Here is a 20,707-nt window from a genome sequence, read left to right as displayed (position 1 = left end):
ATTTTTGTAAATCACTTGAGGCTCGCCCCTATTTTACCCACAACATTATGAAGTGGATACACAGAGTGACTGGCTCAAAGTCTGCCTGCATGTCAGTTCTTCCATCTTCCCTTTGCTGGCATCCTGCCATAAAACGCATTGGGAGCGAGGAAGGAATTTGGGGAGGCAAAGGATGGGTTTGTGCAGCGGGGGAGGGAGACAAGCTGACAAGAAGCCAAGGTTTCAAACCGGAATAAGCCGGCTACCGTGAACACATGGCTTGGGAAGAGTGCTAGAGGCGCCAAGCATCAAAGCAGTTCCCAAAACATCAAAATGGCCTACTATTGGACACCGAGGGACTGGTCAAGGGAGAGGGCCAGGAAAAAGGAGAGAAAGTTTAGCCTCTCCCCGGGAAATCTTCTGGGATCTTCGCTGCAACCACTCAACTTTACTAAAAGGATCAATCACTTCAAATGGAGTCGAGGATCTTGTCTAAGTCGGGACTGACTTAGCTCTGCAATAACAACCCAGAGATGCACGACGCACGAGATACCTGCACAAGAAAGCAACGGGGAGGAGGCCAGGCCGAGACTCCAAAGGAGAGCAGAGAGGCCCAGCTGCCACCACCGGCATGGGCCGCCCTACCAAGGAGGAGAGTGCAGACCAGCAGATTCGGGGGTGACATTCAGCAGAGAACCAAAGCGGCTGGTGTCCTGCCTGACCCATGTGTGGGTCTACAGGATGGGGCTGGCCTACCGACCGAAGGGCTCAAGGTGCAAAGTGTGACCCTGGTGCTAGAAGGGAGTGCCGCAAAGTGGATGGTAGCCCTCCACAATGGCGATGCCCAGGAGCTGCGCAACTTCACTTGGTTCACAGCAGCCCTCCGGAAGAGATCCGAAGACCCCCTCGTGGACCAGAAAGCCAAAACAAGAATTAAAGCCATAACGCCAGGCCAGGGACCCGTGGCTGCCTACACATAAGAGTTCCGTGGTTTGGTGTGCAGGTTAACTGACTGGCCACAGGATTTGCTGATAGACCTCTTCCAAGGCGGGCTGAATGGCGACGTCTACAACATCTAAATCTCCCGGGGCACCCCACACACCCTCCATGCGTGCTGTGTCCTAGCCGAAGAAGTCGAAATTGACCCGGCCCGGTCACTGCGGATGGCAGAGATCCATCCTGGCAGAGAAGAGAAACTCTGAAACAAGGGGGACAGGATCAACGGGCACAGGGCTGCTCCACCAGGTGCTTCAAAGGTGGGGAAAGGGCGCCAAGCAGCCGACTGCCGAGCATCGTCCCCGACGCAAAAGACCCACAAAGAAGACGGAGAGAAGGGAGTCCTGGCCGCTGAGTTCCCTCCATCGCCTGGCAATGGCGGAGGAACTCCCACCACCCAGCCCAGAGAGCGACAGCCAGGATGGCCCATGGTCAGCCGCCCAGGATACCTGCAGCCCTCCCAAGAGGGCCAGTGGTGCCTTCCTTGGGGCGAAAGGAGACCCCGATCGCCCCCTTGGACTTGGGCTGGACCCGGTCTTTGCTCAATCCTGGCCACTAGTCGTGGGGAGAGATCTGACAATCCCGTCTGTAAGGAACTCATGGATAGCATTTTGCCCACCACATTCTGAACGATTTGGGGGGGGGGCTGGAGGCCCAGGCCTCTGAAGAAGGGGGCCAGGAAGGGAAAGACGGGGGGGACACCTGAGAGCAGTCCTGCGATGTTTGAGGCGCTGCCCCAGAGAAGAGGAGGGGCTCGACCTCCCCTCCACAGCGCGCCGGAGGGCAGGACCAGAAGCCCCCCCGAGCCACGCGGGCGAGGCAGCCTCGGGAAAAGCGTGGCGCCTCCTCGGGGGCTCCCCGGGCTCCGGCCGGGTCGGAGAGCCAGCAGAGGGCGCGAGATGCGCGCCGCGTTTCCTCCGCGGGGCCGGGCCAAGTTTGAAAAAGTTCCCCGCCGGGGCTGGACGGGCTGCGGCGGCGGCGGGGAGGCGATGGCGGCCGGGCGGATCCAACAGGTGAGCGCGCAGGAGGCGCCGCGCCGCGCAGGTGCGCCTTTGCAAAGCGACCTCCCGGCCTGCGCCTTCTGACCGGCCGGGACTGCTGCCTCCCGGTCGTGGGGAGACTGGCAGACGGGTGGGGGGAGTTTCATTCCGACGCTCAACTCGCGTGTTGGGTGCCTGGCTGGGGGAAGAATCCGTGACTCTGGACTGGCTTGTTTGGGATGCCCCGGGCTTCTACAGGGGAGGAAGTCTGCAATCTGCCTTGAATGCCTGGTTGTGTGAATGTGGCCCCTTCTGCGGTCCTTCTCTTTCCAAAGACGCCTGCCCAGCTCAAGTAACGGGATGTAGACGAATGGGGTGCCCAGGCTTTTGGACAAGGAACCCGTTTCTGCTGCTGGTTTCCCTGCCGCTTTTGGCCCTGGGGGGGCTGGCTCTCCTCTGTTGTGTGGAGCAGAAGCCAGTTGTGTTAGGCTAGGCAGGGAATTGTGGTTTAGATGGGCAGGGGAGATAGACATCCTCAGGCGTTGGGAAGGCAACAGTGGTGCCCGTTGTTTAATGTTTCTCAATCTCTGAAGCTTTAAGATGGGGAGACTTCGTCCCACAGAATTCCCCAGCCAGCACAGCCCCCCCCCGCCCCATATCTTAAAGTTGCAGAGACTGAGAGACAGTGTACAAGTAAGTAGTCCTTGACGTACAATCACAGTGGAGTCCAAAATTCCCGTTGCTAAGTAAGACAGTTAAGGGAATTTTGCCCCATTTTACAACCTTTCTTGCCACAGTTGTTAAGTGAATCACTGCAGTTGTGAACTGAATCAAACGGTCGTTAAGTGAATCCAGCTTCTCCCACCGACTGCCCTCCCCACAATCACCCTCCCACCCCCTTCACCCTTGGTGAACCTGAAGCCAAGCTGCGTTTCCTCCAAAATCCGGCCTGTTTCCTCCCTGGGCGAGACTTTCCTGCACCCGCCAATGTTTATCCAATTTCCAGGAGTTGTTTGTTTAGAGACGGGAAACCTTCCCAGATTTCCGGCTGGGCTGTTTCTGCTGTGGACATCACATTTCCACACACTTGCACCCACCCCTTCGCTAAATGAATGGTTGTAAATTGAGGACTATCTACAGTCGCACTCGGCTTTAGTAACTTTAGCAGATGCCTTCACTTTTTTTTTCTGACAAAGATTTCTTAAGACCAAAGTGCTTTGCTGATTTCTTTCAGGACTCTCTGACTTCTGACTGCTATGCTAATATTTCTCATTCAAGATCTAAAAGGGAGTTGTAATACTCCATTCATCCTTTGGGGAGAGGGGCAGTTAAGTCGTGGCCCAAGTTGCCTTTGCCACCTTACAGCCCTTCCTCTCGATTTGTGTTTTTGCACTTTAAGATTTGTGTTTGTGTTTCGATTTGTTTGTCTGCCTTATACATTTTGTGTTTCGAGTCATACTTTTGCCTCTTAAATGTTATATGTGTGTTTTTATTCATGTTTCCATCATTTAAGTTTTGGCTTTGCTTTGATTTCTCTTGCTGCATTTTATTTATCTCTTTATTAGTCATATTTAAATCATCACCCACCTTATGCAAAGTCGCTCTAGTCTAGGTGGCGTACCACAATTCAATAAAGTTTCAAGTTGTTTATTTGTGTTTTGATTTCTTTTTCTGCAACTGGCTGAAGGTCCCAGATCAAGCAGGGATCCAACAGAAGCTGGAGTCCGAAAAGGAATCGGTCCGCCGGGCCATTCAGAAAGAGCTGAAAATCAAGGAAGGAGCTGAGAATTTGCGGAGGGCGACCAAGGACAAGAAGAATCTGGCCCACGTGGAGATGGCGCTGAAGTCGTCCATCCAGAGGTTGGAGCAGTTGCATTGCCAGCTCCAAACACTCCAGACACGGATTGTTACTGGGGAGAGAAACAGTGGCCAAGCAGGTGGGATGTGGAAGTGTTTGTGCCTGGGGAATTCTGGGAGTTGAAGTCCATGCCTCCTAAAGAATGCCAGCTGGAGGGTTCTGGGAGTTGACGTCCGTGCCTCTTAAAGCAGTGCAGGCTGGGGAATTCCGGAAGTTCAGAATCTCTGTGTGGTCTCCCAGCCGGTGGCTGCGGTTTAGTCGCCTCTTATTGACTGGCCTTTGCGTCCTCCCCAGATGCAAAAGGGCCGCCCGATCTCAAGCTCTGTGGAAAAGATCCCAACCACGTTTCGAAAAGGCTGGAAGCATTGAAGAAACAGCTTCACATAGAGCTGAAAGTGAAGCAGGGAGCTGAGAACATGATCCAGGTCTATTCCGGTACAGCGAAGGTGAGTTGCGTACCATTTGCCCTTGAGCAGGGGGTTGGACTAGAAGACCTCCAAGGTCCCTTCCAACTCTCTTATTCTGTAAAGTTCCAGTCACAGAGTCCAGTGCCAATTTAGTGCTGACCGTTACTCGACTAGATTCTTGGGTACGGGCCTGAGCAATAAATCAGCTGAACTGGAACTTCAAGTACGATCCTGATTTTGCACACCTGACGCTCTGGATGTTCCTCACCTGGGAACCTCTCTTCCCTCTCCAGGAGCGGAAACTCCTGGCCGCTGCTCAGCAAACTTTTCAGGACAGCAAGACCAAAGTCGAGCTGATCCGGATGGAGATGCTGAAGCTCTCTCAGGCGACGGGTGCTCCAGGTAACCCCCTCAGCCACACAGGGTGGTCCCTCGGCCCAAACCACGACCAAAGGTTTCATTTAGTTTCTTTCTGCAGTCCTTTACAATCATCTCCTTTTGTAAGGCAGGTTCCTTTCCTCTCTATCTATAACCGAAACTCTTCCAGCCATTGGCAGGGTTGGTGACTTTTATTTCTCCAGAGAAGGTATAAATTGATACTAAAAGTACTCTAGCCTACTTGTTAAATTGCATGTGGCTAAGTCACAAAATGCAGGCTGTTGACAGATGTTTCTACCTTACCTGCTACAAAGATAAGGCAGAGGTTGGAGCACAGCTGTCTTCCGGGACTTGCTTTTACTTCCTGGTCTAATCTAAATCCCTGGAATTTCTTGGTGGCCTCCTACCCATTCCTAACTAGATCCAAATCTCCTTTACTTTTGAACCCAGAGCAAGGTGGACAACCGTGGCAGGCAGTCCTTGATTTATGGCTGCAATGGAGTTTGACCATCGTGGTTGTTAATTTATTGTTAGGGCTAAATTAATTTAATCTTACTTTTAACTCTTGTATGTAGTACTTTTATTGCCCTGTACACCGCCCTGAGTCCTTCGGGAGAAGGGCGGTATAGAAATTCAATAAATGATAATAATAATAATAATAATAATAGTAACAGTTGTACAATGGAACAGTGATTGCCCCCTTCTGCCTCTGCAGGGGTGGGAGGCAGGGCCCCCCTCTTACTTCTGGAGCTGCGTCTTGAAGAACTGAGGCATCGCCTGCGCATTGAAGCGGCGGTGGCTGAGGGAGCCAAAAACGTGGTGAAGATCCTCAGCGGACGGCGGGTGCAAGACCGGAAGATGATGGCAGAGGTAAGAGCAGCTTTGCGTTTGTAGCAAACAGTCTCTGTGGAGGGTGGAGCCTGCAATTAATTCAAGGGGTCTTCCTGGGCCTGGTATGTTGGATTATAATTCCCAGGACCTCCCCCAGCAACGAAGAGCACTAAAATTGCAGCACTGTAAGTAACCTCTGGAAACGGCTGGGTTAAAGAAAAATCCACTGGGTCTCATACTTGAATTATCCGCGCTGAATTTTGCACGTTAAAATTGCTCATAACTTGCACTCGGTGTGTCCCCAAGGACACCTCTGTGTAATTTTCTCTGGCCACACCACGTGCCAGCCTGTGACGTCCATCTGTTCAGTTTTCCAGTCTAGCCAATTTCCTTGGAATTTCTAGTTGGCCCTCCCATCAAATTACGTCTGACTCCAGGTGGCTTACCAAAACAATATTTTTTTAAAAAAAAATAAAAATAAAACACTTTTTTTTTAAAAAAAAAATACAGTATTTAGGGCTGGAGAAAGTTCCAAGGCAGCTAGCTGGAGGAAAGGTTTTGAAATACTTTATTTATTTATTTATCTATCTCTTTCTGCAATAAATATTTCCAGTCCTTTTGTAGTTCAAAGTTCCTTTTTCCCTCCCGTTCCTCTCTCTCCTTTACGGTGTGCTCTAGGCACAGGCCTGTCTGCAGGAATCCTCCCAAAAGATCAGTCTGTTCCGACTGGCACTTGAGCACCTTCTCAGCCAACTTTCTCCAGATCACCCGAAACGGGGGCTGATCAAGCAAGAATTGACAGACACCTTCTCCTTTGGCGTCCAGCCGTTGTCCCCGACTTTGATCAAGCCCCCGGCTCTCACAGGTACCTTTATTCTGTTCACTTTATTTCAGTATTTGCGTGTGTCTTTCCATTCGGCGTATTCAAACCCTGATATACACGGCAGGATGTAATTAGCAGACTGGAAGGGAGGAAACGCTTCTGAATGAGAGGAAGCGTTGATCCGGAGTTTCGTGAATGGAAAAAACCCAGCCAGAATGAAATCTTAACTTTCATTCGATGAACAAAACTCTGGATATTTTAAAAAGAAACGAAGACGTTCCCTTTCTAATAACATCCCGACTTTCCAGCAGCTATAAAGATACAAATGCAAACGTACGGATTTGCCAATGCTAATTAAAGCCACTGCATCAAATCCATTAAATATGATTTTCTGTTTTAGCCTGTCTGCATGCAAATCAAAAGAAAATAAAAATTATGCAATCATAGATCACTGGAAGCAAAGAATACCGTACAGATTTTATTGTTATTTAATTTCTTTTCCTTTCCCTTTTTCATCCATTTACCTTTCCTTTTCCTTTCTTTTTCCTTTCCTTCCCTTCAAATTCTCCTCTCCCTTTCTCCTTTTTCCCCCTTTTCCTTTTATCAATTTCCTACACCGCTCCTCACCTCAAGTGACTCTGGCCAGCATTATTACATGAAAGTTCCTACATTTTAGACTTAACAGCAATTGTTTTACAAAAACAAGGAATGTCCTTTTGTGATAAGGAAAATGTTGTGGTGTTTTTAAACAGATTAACTATGTTTAGTAAAATAACAAAGTTATCTCACTTATCCTTAGAGGCTGTGTGTTTATGTGTAAACACTAAGTTAAATGGCAACAAAGCTGCAAACAAGTTGTGCCAATTTCCACTAAAATTTCAAAGCACTCCAAATAAACAGAAGCCTGTTTTCTGAGTATTGTAGCTGGATCAAATTAGTCAAAGAACCAACATCTCTGTTTATTCCCAGAGAGATAAAATCCTAATTTCTTTTAGATCTACTGGCTAATCCATGCTGGATTTTCCATTCTGAATTTATTCTGGTAAATGATTTGAATAATCACAGCAATCCCACTGAGCTGTAATTTTCTTGCCCTTGTTAAAATTCATCTTGGGTCTTTAAGTAATGGGGTAAAATAAGTTAATGCACAGGGAATTATTTTGGTGGATTTTAAGGTTCTGCCCGGCGGCATCATTTTCCATACCTGCAGTGATGCCATGGAAAGTTACTTGATAGCTGGTCTCACAGAAAAGCAGGGACTGGCTTTTTCTCCAGAGCACCAGAGGGCAGGACAAGAAATAAGGTGGGGGGGGGGGGGAAGAGAGAAGCAGCCTAGAACTAAGGAGAAACTTTCTGAGAGTGAGAACAATTAACCAGTGGAACAGCTTGTCTCCAGAAGGGGTGGGCGCTCCGGCACTGGAGGTCTTCAAAAAGAGACGGGGCAACCATTTGAGGGGAACAGCATAAGGTCTCCTGCCTCGAGCAGGCGGTTGGACCAGAAGGCCTCCGAGCTGCCTTCCAGTCCTAGGCCTCTATATTCTACAAACTTGCATTGCATCTCTTTTGCGACAGTTGTTCACACTTTGTGCTTCTTCTCTTTGGCTTGCAGGTGGCCTTCAAGTCCGTTTGGTGGGCTGTGAAGACCTCTTGGAGAAGATCCCAGGCCGTTCCTGTGTGGCCACTTCCGTGCCTGTTTACACCAGCCCTGGGGACTTCTTGGCCCGGACATGGGCTGGCGTCAACCTCCCTGGCCGGGGGGCTGCGGGGAAGCTCCTTCGCCAGGAGGAACTCAGCCGTGAGTGTTGGTGATCCTCCGTACAGCAGATAGAGCGGAATCAGGTCTATTATCCAAACAAAAGTGGTCGGGAACCACTCGGTAATGGGGTAAAAATATACCCTGATGCCCGTCATCTGTTATTCTAATTTTATTTTAAAGCGGCGCTGAATGCTTTTAGGCTCCTGAATGAAGTCAAAACACAGGCTGTCCTTGGCTTATGATCAGAGTTGAGCCCCAAATTTCTGTTGCTAAGCAGAAATGAGTTTTGTCCCATTTTATGATCCTTCTTGTCACAGTTGTTAAGTGAAGCACTGCGGTTGTGAAGTTAGCAACACCTTGTTAAGTAAATCTGTCTTCCCCTCTTGATTTTGCTTGTCAGAAGGTGGCAAAAAGGGTTCACGCGACCCCATACAAACATACCAGTGTCCGAATTCTGATCGTGGGAATGCTGCAACAGCCGGGTCACTTTTTTCAGTGCCGTTGTAACTACTTCAAGCGGTCATTAAATAAATGCCAGTGGTCGCTAAGGGAGGACTGCTTGTACTGTTAGGGGACTGGGCACAGTCTCTTCCCAAGGAGACCCCCAAAGACCCAATGTCACCCCTGCTTCTTCTTTCTTTCATTGGCAGGAGACGTCCTTGCCGTTCTCAAGGTCGACAACAAAGTTGTGGGTCAGACAAACTGGGGGCCGGTCGGCCAGCAAGCCTGGAACCAGACTTTTGCTGTCGAGTTGGAACGCGTAAGTGTGCATCCTCACACCTTCAGAGTGCTCACTTGCCACAGGAAGAAACCGCAATCCACCCTGGAGCAAACACAGAGTATCTATATGAGTAGTCCTTGACGTATGACTGACACCAACATTTCCACTGCTAAGCAAGACCGTTGTTAAGTCACACGTTGTTAAGTGTTAAGGCAGCTGTGGTTGCAAGTTGAGGATGAGGTGAACTTGTCCCTGAATGGGGGAGGCTGGCTCAGCATTGCCCTGCAGTCCTGAGGACTAGCAACCGACGTCCCCAGCCAACCCCAGCGAGCACGTCCGGTGCCTGGTGAGAAACCGGTGCCGCAATCAGGGCGTCAGAGAACGGATCCTTTTCTGAGCAATGCTGATCTCTCTCCCCTTCGCCCTGCAGTCTCGGGAGCTGGAGGTCTCTGTTTATTGGCATGACTGGCGCCAGCTCTGCGGGGTGACATTTGTGCGCCTGGACGGCTTCCTCGACAACGCCAGCCACAACCTGGCTGTTCCTCTCGAACCCCGGGGGAGGCTCTTTGTAGAGGTAAGGGCAGCTCTCTTCTTACAGGTGGCCCTCGGCTCAAACCACCGTTCGTTTAGCGACTGTTCAAAGTTACAGCTGACTTAGAATCGGTCCTCAAACGTACAACCATTGCAGTCCCCCCCAAGATCGCCTGATCAAAATTTGTGTGCTTGGCAAATGGCATGTATTTACGATGGTCATGGCCTCCTGGGATCATGTGATTGCCATTTGTGATCTTCCAGCTGGCTTCTGACAAAATTGGGGGGGGGAAACTTGCTTCACTTAACAATCATGTGATTCACATAAGAACGGCAGTGATTTGCTCAATAATTGTGGCCACGTGATTGTAAAATCAAGCACGATTCCTTCAACAACCGCCTTTCTTAGCAACGTGGGAGTTCAGGTCGGCAAGTCTTCAGGTTGCCACGGTTGGGCCTCCCTAATTTACAGCCATTTTTATCCCTTCCTGCGTAGGTGACGTTCAGCCAGCCAGTCGTTGAGACCCACGCCAAGCTGCAACGCCAGAAGCGCATTTTCCCTAAACAGAAAGGTAAGAGAAATTCCTCACAAAAAAATCAATGCCAATATTTTCCCCTGCGTTAAGAATTCCCATCACATCGTCAGTGACCACCATGGTGGTGCTGGACAGCTGAACGGCTCTTAGGACCCAGGACTTCCAGTCGTAGGACTGGAAGGGACCATAGAGGTCTTCTAGTCCAACCCTCTGCTTGAGGCAGGAGACTTTATACTTCATTGTCCATCCAAACTCAAATTGAGTTTTGAGGAGAAATGCTGGACATCCAAAATCAAAGGCGAGCTGGGTGGTGGCCAGCCACCAGGAAGACCCTCCCAGACCATCAGCTGAGCATCGCTGGCTTTGGTGTCCTTCCCTGCAGGGAAAGAGTTCCTCCGAGCTTCTCAGATGAACGTCAACATTGCCACCTGGGGACGCCTGATGATGAGCCTGCTGCCCCCTTGCAGTTCCCTCAGCGCTTCCAGCCCCCCTTTCTGGGGGTCTCTGCATCCAGATGTTGGTTCTGCAGCTGCTGCTGAGGACAGCACGGGGCCCTGGGCGCCCAGGTGAGCCAGCGCTGGAATCCAGCTCATTCAATCCATTGGTTGGGGATCTAGGAATGGAATACAAGCGGGTCCCTTGTTGAATTGGCTCGGGAAGGTTGCCAGCGGTGATCACGTGATCACGACGCAGCTGTCCCTAAATGCAAGCCGGTTGCCCAAATTCTGATTGTGCGATCCTGGATGGCTGTAAGTGTGAGGATCCCGTCGTAAGTCCCTTTTCACTGTAACTTTGAATGGTCACTAAATGAATGGTTGTAAATTGAGACTGCCTGTGCTAGGCGGTTGAGGCCGGCTGAGTTTGCAGATGTTGCAAAAAGAGCCTCTCTTCCCAAACACAGCCCGTCCCCTCCGGAGAGGCTGACCTGGGGAGACCAGCCGCCCGCTAAGCCGCCTCGCCTCTATCTGCCTCTCTCGCGCAAGGAACCCGTCGCGCCTCCCACGGACCTGGGGGTAAGATCTCGCCTGGCCTCTTCTCTCCTTTGCTCCTCCCGTTTGTGCTTCTGTTGGGGAAGTTGTAGATTCCCGGTGCCTAAAGGTATCATTGGTCGTTTGCTTGCTTTTTATTTTATTTCTTTATTTGTATCCCGCTTTTATTATTTTTATAAATAATTCAAGGCGACGAACATATCTAATCAACCTTCCCCCTCCTATTTGCCCCACGACAACAACCCTGTGAGGTGGGCTGGGCCGAGAGCGAGAGGGACTGGCCGAAGGTCACCCAGCCGGCTTTCGTGTCCAACGCAGAACTAGAACTCACCATCTCTGGCTGATTGGCCCAAAGTTCGTTGGTCACCCAGTGGTCTCCACTCCTCCCCTGTGTTCTATTTTTAGAAGGCTCCCCTCCTCCATGGAAAAACGGGCAATTTGCAACAAACCGTCATCAGGTACGAACCAGGGAACGAGAGGCATTAGCCAGCTTGGCTGCGTTTTCGGCAGGTGCCTTAAACGCCCTTTGCTGCAGTTGGCACCTTCCGGCTGGGTGGGGGTAGGAATGATGGATACAGGCAGTCCTCGACTTACGACGACAATTGAGCCCAACGTTTCTGTTGCTAAGTTGAGTGAGTTTTTACCCCATTTTACAACCTTTCTTCCCACGGTTGTTAAGGGAATCACTGCAGTTGTTAAGTCAGTAACAGGATTGTGGGGTGAATCCAGCTCCCCTCGTTGAGTTTGCTCGTCAGACGGTCGCAAAAAGGGATCACGTGACACCCCCTGGGATGCTGCGACCGTCATAAATATGAGCCTGTTGCCAGGCGTCTGAACATTGATCCCGTGACCGCGAGGATGATGCAGTGGTTGTTAAATGTGAAAAATGACCATATCGTTTTTTCGGTACCGTTGTCACTTTGAACAGACACTAAACAAAGAGTTCTGAGTCGAGAACTACCTGTGGTGTAATGTGCCACATCAGACACGACAACCTTTCAATCTGAAGCAGCTTCGGGACTTTCTGGATGCTTTAAATGCTTTTCTTCTCTTTCCCAGGAAGACGGCCCTGCAGCTGGAAGACTTCTGTTGCGTGGCGGTGCTTGGCAGGGGCCATTTCGGAAAGGTAGCGTGTGTTGTGTGTTTGCGTGTAAGCCCACAACAGTGTGGTAAAGACATCCCGGGTTGGTACACCCCTGCAATATCTCTGAAGTGGGAATTTGGGAAAGCGACATGAAACTTGGCTCCCGTCTGCATGAACGCCGTATCGGTTGTTCCAGCCACCCAACTGCCCTTGTTCCGAATGAACAACACACAGAGCAGTTTCCATGAGGGTTTCAGGACCCTGGGGTGGAAATGGCCTTAGGTCGCTGGTCAGAAGGTGTGTCCGGCCTTCCAAAGCAGGCGAGACAGGAAAGTGTCGCTAAATGAATGCTTTTAAGTCAAGGACTGCCTGCACAGCGAGCAGACAGGAACGGATGTGACACATTTATTCATTTTTTAAAAATGATTCAGTCGTTTCGGCCGTCGTGGGGGAAAACTGCTTTCGGCTCTGGCCTGTTCCCAAAAGGTTTGGATCCTTATTTCTAGGTCTTGCTCGCCCGTCACAAGGCCACCAAGAAGCTCTTTGCCATCAAAGCCCTGAAGAAGCAGGAGATCATTAGCCGGGATGACCTGGAGAGGTGAAGATGGCTTGCTTTGTAAGACTTGCATGTTGTTTTTCCTCCAGGAGGGGAACACTGGGTGCTCCTCCCAGCAACCTTGTCAGCCAGACGAAGAAGACGACTGGCAGAAAGTTTGCGAGGCCGATGGTAGACACTCTTGTGAATTTATACACTGTCTGTCTCACTCACTGGACTCCGAGCAGTGTGCAAAACACAGAAAAATGCAAAACATGCCAAAAAAATTTAGACAAATAACAAATCATTAAAAAAATTAATACCCATTTTAGATAAGGCGCTAGTCCTCGTGAAAATGAAAGAAAGGAGAAAGTGAAGGAGAAAATATACTTCCAGGAAAAAAAGGATATCTTTATTGTCTCTTGATGTTTCCTTGAAATTTTCTCTCTGGCAGCTTGTATTGTGAGAAACGTATTTTTGAAGTCGTCAATTCTTCCGGCCATCCCTTCCTGGTCAACATGTTTGCCTGTTTCCAGACATCCAGTCACGTGTGTTTCCTGATGGATTATGCCCCTGGCGGAGACCTCATGATGCACATCAGCTTCCACAATTTCTCTGAAGATACCGCTCGGTGAGTGGATGAAAAATACAGAATGTAGAATAACAGAGTCGGAAGGGACCTTGGATGTCATCTAGTCCAGCCCTCTGCTCAAGCAGGAGGCTTTATTCCATCCCAGTCAAACGGTTGTAGTCCTTGACTTACGATCACAATAGCAACTGGAAAATTCATCATTAAGTGTTACAGTCTTTAAATCAGGCATCCCATGACTGCATCCAATTGTACAATCTTTTCTTTTGCCACGGTTGTTAAGCGAGGCATCGTGTGGCTGCCAGTTGCAACCTTCCCTCCCGACTTCCCCATTGGCTGCTTCTCAAAAGCTGGCTGTGAAGGTCTCAGGTGACGGTCACGTGAGCCAGGGCACATGTGAGACCTGAATCACAGCCCTGATTGTGGGGAAACCACCATGGTTCTAAGTGTGAGGACAAGGCATAAGTAAATTTTTTCAGTGTTGGTGTTAACTCCAGACACTTGCTAAGTGCCCGGTCCTAAGTAGAGGACTACCTGTGTACCCTCAATGATGCTGCTGTGGTGTTTGATCTTCTTCCCTTCCCCATTCAATCCTTCCAAAGGTTCTACTCGGCCTGCGTTGTCTTAGGACTTCAGTTCTTGCACGAGAAAGCCATTGTTTACAGGTAAGACACCTGAAACGCAAGGATAGAATTGCTGGCTTAACTGCCAACGGCAGGACTAGAGCTCACCGTCTCCTGCAGATTGGCCCAAAGTCACCTAGCTGGCTTTCGTGCCAAAGGTGGTACTAAAACTCACCGTCACCTGGTTTCTACACCAGCACCTCAACCGCTGCACCAAACTGGCTCCCTGCCCTCTTAATAACGGGCTTCCCTTTCTCCTCTCCACCTCCATTTTCTCTGCTGCTGCTCCTGCAGGGACCTCAAAATGGATAACCTGCTCCTGGACGCTGAAGGGTTTGTGAAGATCGGGGACTTTGGGCTTTGCAAGGAAGGTGAGAAAGAAGAAACAGCTTTGCTTGGTGGGGGGAAAGTGGGAGAGCTGTGTGTATTTGCAATCTGTTGACAGGTTTCCTCGCCTCCTCTTTATCCCGCATCCCAGGTGTAGGTTTCGGAGACCGGACCAGCACCTTCTGCGGCACCCCGGAGTTCCTGGCTCCGGAAATTCTGACGGATCCGTCCTACACCCGGGCAGTGGACTGGTGGGGGCTCGGCGTGCTTATTTTTGAGATGCTGGTGGGAGAGGTGAGCACAATTTCTTCTTGAAAACCTCCAGTCTTGGAGCACCCACAACTTCTGGAGGCAAGCCGTTCCACCGGTTAATTGTTCTCACTGTTAGGAAATTCCTCCTTAGTTCCAGGCTGCCTGAGCGGGGGGTTGGACTAGAAGACCTCCAAGCTCCCTTCCAACTTTATTATTACTACTATTATTATTATGCAATCAGGCAGTTAAAAAGCATAGAAAGACAATGTTAAAAAAAGAAGTTAATTAAAATTAAAAATACATAGCACCCAGGCAGAGAAACAATCAATGTGTCCACGTCAAGACATACTTCCCTCTCCTAAGACACCCCCCCACCTCCAGCAAGGCTGATAGCCTAATTAGGTCTTCTGAAGCATCAAGAGAGATGGAGCTCAACTACTCATTAAAACTAATTATTTTAAACTAATCAACCAGGGCTTCTTGGTTGAATTCCTCTTCGACAAGAGCTGGTGACTTTGGGCCACTCAACATCTCTCTGTCCAGCCTACCTCACAGGGTTGTTGTGTGGAGAGGAGGCTTTTTTGAACACAAACACACACACACACCCTTGGAAAAGGTAGGACAGAAAGCCGAGGATTAAACCATTCCAAATTCTGTCCTTCCAAGTCTCCGTTCCCTGGTGACAACGAAGAGGAGATGTTTGACAGCATCATCAGCGAAGAAGTTCATTTCCCGCGATTCCTCTCCGAGACCAGCATTTCGCTTATGCACAAGGTAGCGTCCTGAATTCACGGCGGGGGTCCCACGGCAAAGTTTTGGTGCTGGATTGGAAACCAGTCCTGATTTTTCCTTCTTGTTTTTTTTCTTCACCAGCTTCTCCAAAAGTGTCCCGAGCGACGTCTCGGAGCGGGAGCCAGAGACGCCGAAGAGATTCAAACTCACCCTTTTTTCAAGGTACGGAGATCCCTCCGCGTCTGCCGTCCGGTAACCCCCTTCGGCGATCCATTTTCTTCCCTTTCCGATCTCTTGAATCAACACTTAAGTTGAGCACCCGAGAGGAGCAAGAAACGGTGCGCGGAAGAAAGGCAGTGCAAGAGATTTTAAAGAAAGGAAGAAAATAGAGCTCAGTTTAGTCTTTCTCCATAATTTAAGCATTTTGCCTTTGTTTTTAAATCGCCTCTTCTTCTGGACCCCTTCCGTTCTCCCCTGTATTTCTCTCTCTTTTTTCTCTCTCTCTCTCAGCCCCCTTCCTGTTCTTTGATGTATTTACAGTATGTACAAACTTTATACGGATGTACGGAGTCTTTTAAGGAGAGATTGGACAACCATCTGTCTGGAATGGTTTGGCTCTCCTGCTTGAGTGTGTGTGTGTGGGGGGGGGGGGGTTGGACTAGAAGGTTCCTTCCAACTCTTGTGTTATTTCTCTTGCAACGGGATCCTTCTTCTCTCCCTAACAGCGTTTCTCAACCTCAGCCACAGGCAGAGACAGAGGATATCTAACAGAGTTGGGGAAGGTGACTTCTGTTTCTCTCTCTCTCTCTCTCTCTCTCTTCCCCCCCCCCAGGAGATGGATTGGGATGCCCTTTTTTCCCGGAATCTCAAACCACCCTCGGTGCCCATCCTAAAAAGTGCCACTGACGTCGGCAACTTTGACAAGGAGTTCACGTCTCAAAAGCCAGTCCTCACGCCTCCCCCGGACGCCCCGCCTCTCTCTGTCGAGGAACAAGCCCGGTTTAAGGATTTTGACTTCCTATCCCAACACTTCCTGAATGTCTGAAGGTGGGCCTGATCCCTGCCCTGCTGCTCAAGATCCTCCCCCCTCGGTTGCTGCTCAAGAGACGCTTTAACTGATCACGGTTTGGGGGAACCAACATTTCCAAGCACTATTTTTTTTTTACGTTTTCTTCCAGGCAAAAATTTTTAATCCCCTGAATCTGGCCCCAGGGAGCATCGAGGTCAGTGTCCATCAGCTTCCCCCTAATTACGAATTGTTGAGGAAGGGGCCAGTTTATAGAGATTTTATGTCGGATACTTGTGAGTCTTGAAAAGAAATGGTGACTCTATTTACAGCCTTCTGGAAGGCTGATAAAGCTGAGCATGCAAAAGTCAATCCTGCAATTGGGGATTTGCTCTGAAACTCCATGAAGCCGCCCCCCGAGGTTTTGCTGTAGGATCCAGTGGACGAACAAACCAGCTCTCCATCCCAGGACCGTTTTGGTTGGTCTCAAGACAGGATGGAGCATCCCAGAACACTCCAGATCGTTTATGAGGAAATGTTTCAGCTACAGCCAGATGAAGGAAGGAACCTGGCTTTTTGCTTTAGAAATGCAGGGTGTAATTTGCACTATGTAGGTCTTTCTCAGGCGTGGCAACTTTAAGATAGGTGGATTTCAACTCCCAGAATTCCCCAGCCAGCTTTGGGAATTCTGGGAGTTGAAGTCCACAAGTCTTAAAATGGCCAGGTTTAGAGAGCCCTGACTTAAGAGGATGAAGAATTTGACCCACTCTGATCTCTTGGTCCCGCCTGCAGCCTCCAGCCCTGCAGAGGGGAAATTGGCTCCCAGCTGTTGCTTCCCACAGCTGGAAAGTCTGCACATCTGGCCAAGCCGTCTCTATCCATGTCGGACCTCTGGTTAGGCGGGAGGCAGAATTATCGACAGGCGGATTGCATGCTCTGGCTGGCACTGATTGGCATGGGATTTGAACTCTCTCCTCCCGCGGACGACTGCAGGAGATGCCCAGCGTTGGCTGCGAACAAAACGGGCCTCTGTTCTTGCCGTGGCTTTGGAAACAAAGCGAGTCTTTTTCCTTGTTCCCGAACTCATCCCAGGGCACAATGCCTCTCTTTCAAGATGCCCAGGCCTTCAAGCCTCAGCTGCCTCAGTTTCCCCATCTGTTTCGCCTCCCGAGATGTCATGGGGTGCAGATTGGAGGGGGGGGGCAGAAGAGAGAAGGCGGGAAGTTCAACGCTAGATGTGTCTCGCCTTTCGGTCGCCCACTGTGACCGAATTAATTTAAAATTAAACTCGTTTCAATAAGAAAGAAGGAGCGTGTTTTTTCTAAGACAGGGATATCCTGCTAGCCTAGTTGAGCCTCTGCAAGAGGCAGGAAAGTTTTAATCGTTTCCATTGCAAAGCCACGTCCTGGGCCACCTGGTATCTCCGGTCCTGCTGTGGATGATAGGAACCGTAGTATAAGACCCCCGGGAGTTACGTCGTGAGGCCAAAGATCCCCGTGTGAGTTTGGTACGACAGAAATGATTTCACAATTGGCACCAAATTTCCGTGGCTGAACAACAACGCCGGTCGTTCTGGGAGCCACTCACAGAGGGAGGCCTGGGAGAGCCAGGGGGGTTTTTAAGCCCATTGTTTGTCGCTCTATAGGTCGTAAGTGTGAGAACCGGTCATAAGTGACTCTTTAACTTCTAACAGTCGTTGAAGGAATGGTTTTAAGCCGAGGGACTTGCCTGCCCACTGGCAAAAAGAAGCGGAAGACATATTGTAAAAATTAGTATGATAAAGTGTATTTTTTTTCTTTTCGCCAGCTTCTTTGTCTTTTGTTAGGCAAGAAGGAACAAAATTGGACGTGGGGAAGTGACTGGCTCTAGCCCCGCCCATATTTAAGCCCCACCCTCCATCTCTTGGCACACGCCCACACCGAGCCAACAAAACGCACCCTTTGATGCAAGCTTTGGTCTTTTATTAATATTAGTGTTGGATTAAAAGCATTTTTCTTTAAGCCCTTAAGCCCCACGGCACCAGGAGAAGCTGCCTTGTTCTGGCTTAGCAAAACCGCTCGGCTTCCAGGGCCATTCTGGACCTCTTGGTGTTTGGCTGCCTGCGTTTCCTGCTTCCTGCCCCGACGCTGTAGGCTTTTCCTTCAGTTCTTCCTTTGTAACAACTGCCCAGATCTCTGTATCTCCAAATCTCAATGGTGGGTCTCCAGTTTTAGGGTTAGGGCACCCCACTGTCTCACCCCCAACACCCCGTCAGATTTTAGCCTTTGGTTAGAAGAGGTGATAATGCTTCTGTAAATAGTCAGGAGGATGATCTGGTGCCTCGGCGTCATCTCCAAAGCTTCTGTTGAGAGGCTTAAGGCCCTTAGGATGGTCCGATCCGTCTCTCGAAACCCTCCTGCCTTCACACCAACTCGCTCTCCTCTGGAGGGTAGAGTTTCTCCCAGGCCACCAGGCGACAGGCACAGAAGAACCTCCAGAGGTTGAGGAGGACGCCCTGGTCAAAGGGGTTCTCCACCTTGCAGTGCTTCAGGTAGGAGATGCGATGGCGGGAGATGAATTCCCAGGTGGTGCTGTTGCAGGAGACGAGGTAGAGATGGGAGCCCAGCAGCAGCATCGCAACCACCGTGCAGACGAGGAGGAGCAGGAAGGAGAGCAGGAGGAGCAGGTGGCACTGAAGCCAGACCCAGGAGAAGGGCTGGAAATTCAGGCCGGACCTTTTGAAGAGAGAGAGAGAGGGACAAAACGGGAACCTGGGCTTGACTGTTGGAACACGGGCAATCCTTTGACTTACAACTATTCATTTAGCCACCATTTAAAGTTACAACATCGCTGAAATAAGTGAGTTCACTTAACAACTGTGTTGCCAACTTAACGTTGCCAACGTTGGGACAGCCATTCTGGCTGGGGAATTCTGGGAGCTGAGGTCCTACAAGAACATTTCCACGATCGGAGACTCTTGCTCTAACACAAAAGCTCCCTTCGTATCGTTGGACAGGAGCACCTGACTTGGATGAACGATAGGAGATGCCCTCGGTCCCCCTTCAGACTTGGCACAAGGGTTCCCAGTCCCTGGCGGCGTCCTACCCGTCACTTACCAAGCCAGCTGCAGAGCCCAGAGCAGGACGGCGAGCTGCACCCCCAAATAGAGTATAAAAAGTGGGTGATTCCTCTCCCCGATGCAGTTTTCAATCCAAGGACAGTGATGGTCGTAGCGACGGACGCACTGCTGGCACGCCTGGCAGTGCTTGGCTCGCAAAGGTTGCTGCAAGACGGCAAAGCAGTGGGTCAGACTGGATGATCTTCAGGATCCCTTCCAACCCTGGCTTTCTATGACTGTGTGCTGGCCAGCTCCTATTGTTTCCCCCCTCCATAAATGCTTCAACATCAGAAACCTTGAGGGAAATTCCACCTACAAAGGAGAATATCTGTAGCTCAGCGTTAAAATGAAGTTTCAGAAGTTGTGGGCGCTCCGTCACTGGAGGTCTTAAGAAGAGAGTAGACAACCATTTGTCCAGAATGGCATAGGGTCTCCTGCTTGAGCAGGGGTTGGACTAGAAGACCTCCACGGTCCCTTCCAGCCCCATGATTCTAGGATTCTATGGTCTCTCTCGGGCAATTTCACCTGGAAACCAAGTGCTACCTTCACCATGCAGTATCCACATCGCCTGAGACGAACGTTGGGGTCTTGAGCGAATGTTCTAGCTTTCTCTTCTCCGCTCATTGAGTCCTATCAAAATCACATCAAATAATCCTCAGCAAAACCTGCACCACCTCAGTACTTACCTGTTAATTCCCAGATATCTTTTTTTTTTTGAAAACACACCTTTGTTTTAACGGCCTCCAAAGTATTCCCAGTTTTTCCTCAACCCACCTTCTCGTCCTCGCTATCCTCAACGTAGCCTGGGTTCATGAGCGACACAACAAAATACAGGACGATGGAACAGAGAACCAGCAAGGTGAACAAAAGAGGCCGAAGCAGCTCTCCCTGCTCAAGCTGCCTCCGGAGGTCTGGAAGAGGAAGACAAATTGGAAATAATTATTAATAACCAAGCGGTGCCTTGCATGCATTCCGAAAACAACCGGAGCACCATCAGAATCCCATCGGCATCGACAAATTGAGCAACACAAGGCGACTTGACTTTACCACTAAGCACCCCTTAAACTGGGTTAACAGGAAGACGAGTGCCCGGTTCACAGGAGATGCAATGCCCAAGCCAGGTCAGAGCACAAACTCTTTTCAGCCACACAGGTCCAAGTGTGCGGACTCAGAGGCGTTTTTTTTCAAGAGAAGGGCGCCACGCAGGGACTTTTCACTATCACGCCGATCCTTTGAGGGAACGTCTCAAGACCGAGCTCAGGGTCACTTAGGATGGAAGCAGCAACCATGGTTACCTAGATCGCGGCTTACACTCAACAAGCCGCGATTGCTCCCCCGTGGCTTGGCGGGTCACCCCCATCCCGCGATCTCCCGGAATCCATGGGGGAGTCTCACCTGTGTCGTGCAGAAAGAGCCCCACGGTGACGCCCCAGCTGAGCCCCGTCTGCGCCGCCCGCACCGCCCACCCGCCGCCCGCGGGCGCCCCCGGCCGCATCCCGCCCGCCCGCCCAGCCGCGGCTCCGGAGCTCCTCCAAGCGGAAGCGCAGAAGCCCCGCCCCCGCCGGCAGGAGAGCGCGATTGGCGGGCCAGGAGAGGCGGGGGGAGGGCGTGTCCAGGGATGCCGCGCGCTGATTGGCCGGCGCAGCTCGAAATGTTGCAGTTATGATGATGATAAAG

The 20,707-nt window shown here is 50.3% G+C and overlaps 2 protein-coding genes across 3 annotated transcripts; one reads left to right on the top strand and one right to left on the bottom strand.

The window, feature by feature from the left end:
• Positions 1 to 1,694: 1,694 nt before the first annotated feature.
• PKN3 (protein kinase N3) lies at positions 1,695 to 17,755 on the top strand (the record flags this gene model as incomplete). Its single annotated transcript, XM_081339503.1, has 22 exons — positions 1,695 to 1,988; positions 3,643 to 3,892; positions 4,108 to 4,259; positions 4,514 to 4,622; positions 5,314 to 5,468; positions 6,108 to 6,294; positions 7,862 to 8,047; positions 8,659 to 8,768; positions 9,160 to 9,303; positions 9,757 to 9,832; positions 10,179 to 10,362; positions 10,698 to 10,809; positions 11,191 to 11,243; positions 11,845 to 11,911; positions 12,376 to 12,467; positions 12,859 to 13,035; positions 13,596 to 13,658; positions 13,911 to 13,987; positions 14,095 to 14,237; positions 14,862 to 14,969; positions 15,069 to 15,149; positions 15,760 to 17,755. The coding sequence occupies 22 exons, from the start codon at positions 1,695 to 1,697 to the stop codon at positions 15,970 to 15,972; spliced, it is 3,033 nt and encodes a 1,010-aa protein (XP_081195629.1). The 3' UTR covers positions 15,973 to 17,755.
• Positions 17,756 to 17,879: 124 nt separating this feature from the next.
• Positions 17,880 to 20,555, bottom strand: ZDHHC12 (zDHHC palmitoyltransferase 12). Of its 2 annotated transcripts, none has more exons than XM_081339902.1 (5): positions 20,426 to 20,555; positions 19,805 to 19,941; positions 19,556 to 19,660; positions 19,029 to 19,195; positions 17,880 to 18,647 (listed from the first exon to the last, which is right to left on the bottom strand). In XM_081339902.1, the coding sequence occupies exons 1-5, from the start codon at positions 20,523 to 20,525 to the stop codon at positions 18,335 to 18,337; spliced, it is 822 nt and encodes a 273-aa protein (XP_081196028.1). In that variant the 5' UTR covers positions 20,526 to 20,555; the 3' UTR covers positions 17,880 to 18,334. The 2 variants fall into 2 exon arrangements, with proteins under 2 accessions (XP_081196028.1, XP_081196029.1); XM_081339903.1 differs by having other exon boundaries at positions 19,574 to 19,660.
• Positions 20,556 to 20,707: the final 152 nt, after the last annotated feature.

This window comes from Vipera berus (assembly GCF_964194415.1).
Source record: "Vipera berus genome assembly, chromosome: 15".
NCBI classification, from domain to species: Eukaryota; Metazoa; Chordata; class Lepidosauria; order Squamata; family Viperidae; genus Vipera; species Vipera berus.
This window is presented reverse-complemented; position numbering and strand designations above follow the sequence as displayed.

Excerpts from the sequence above, each read along its gene's own strand:
- ZDHHC12 (XM_081339902.1), bottom strand. The coding sequence starts at position 20,525 with ATGCGGCCGGGGGCGCCCGCGGGCGGCGGGTGGGCGGTGCGGGCGGCG. Across the intron at positions 19,661-19,804 it reads AGGATAGCGAGGACGAGAAG|GACTCAATGAGCGGAGAAGA; the intron begins GTGGGTTGAGGA and ends TGATTTTGATAG. Across the intron at positions 18,648-19,028 it reads TGGGCTCTGCAGCTGGCTTG|GTCCGGCCTGAATTTCCAGC; the intron begins GTAAGTGACGGG and ends TCTCTTCAAAAG.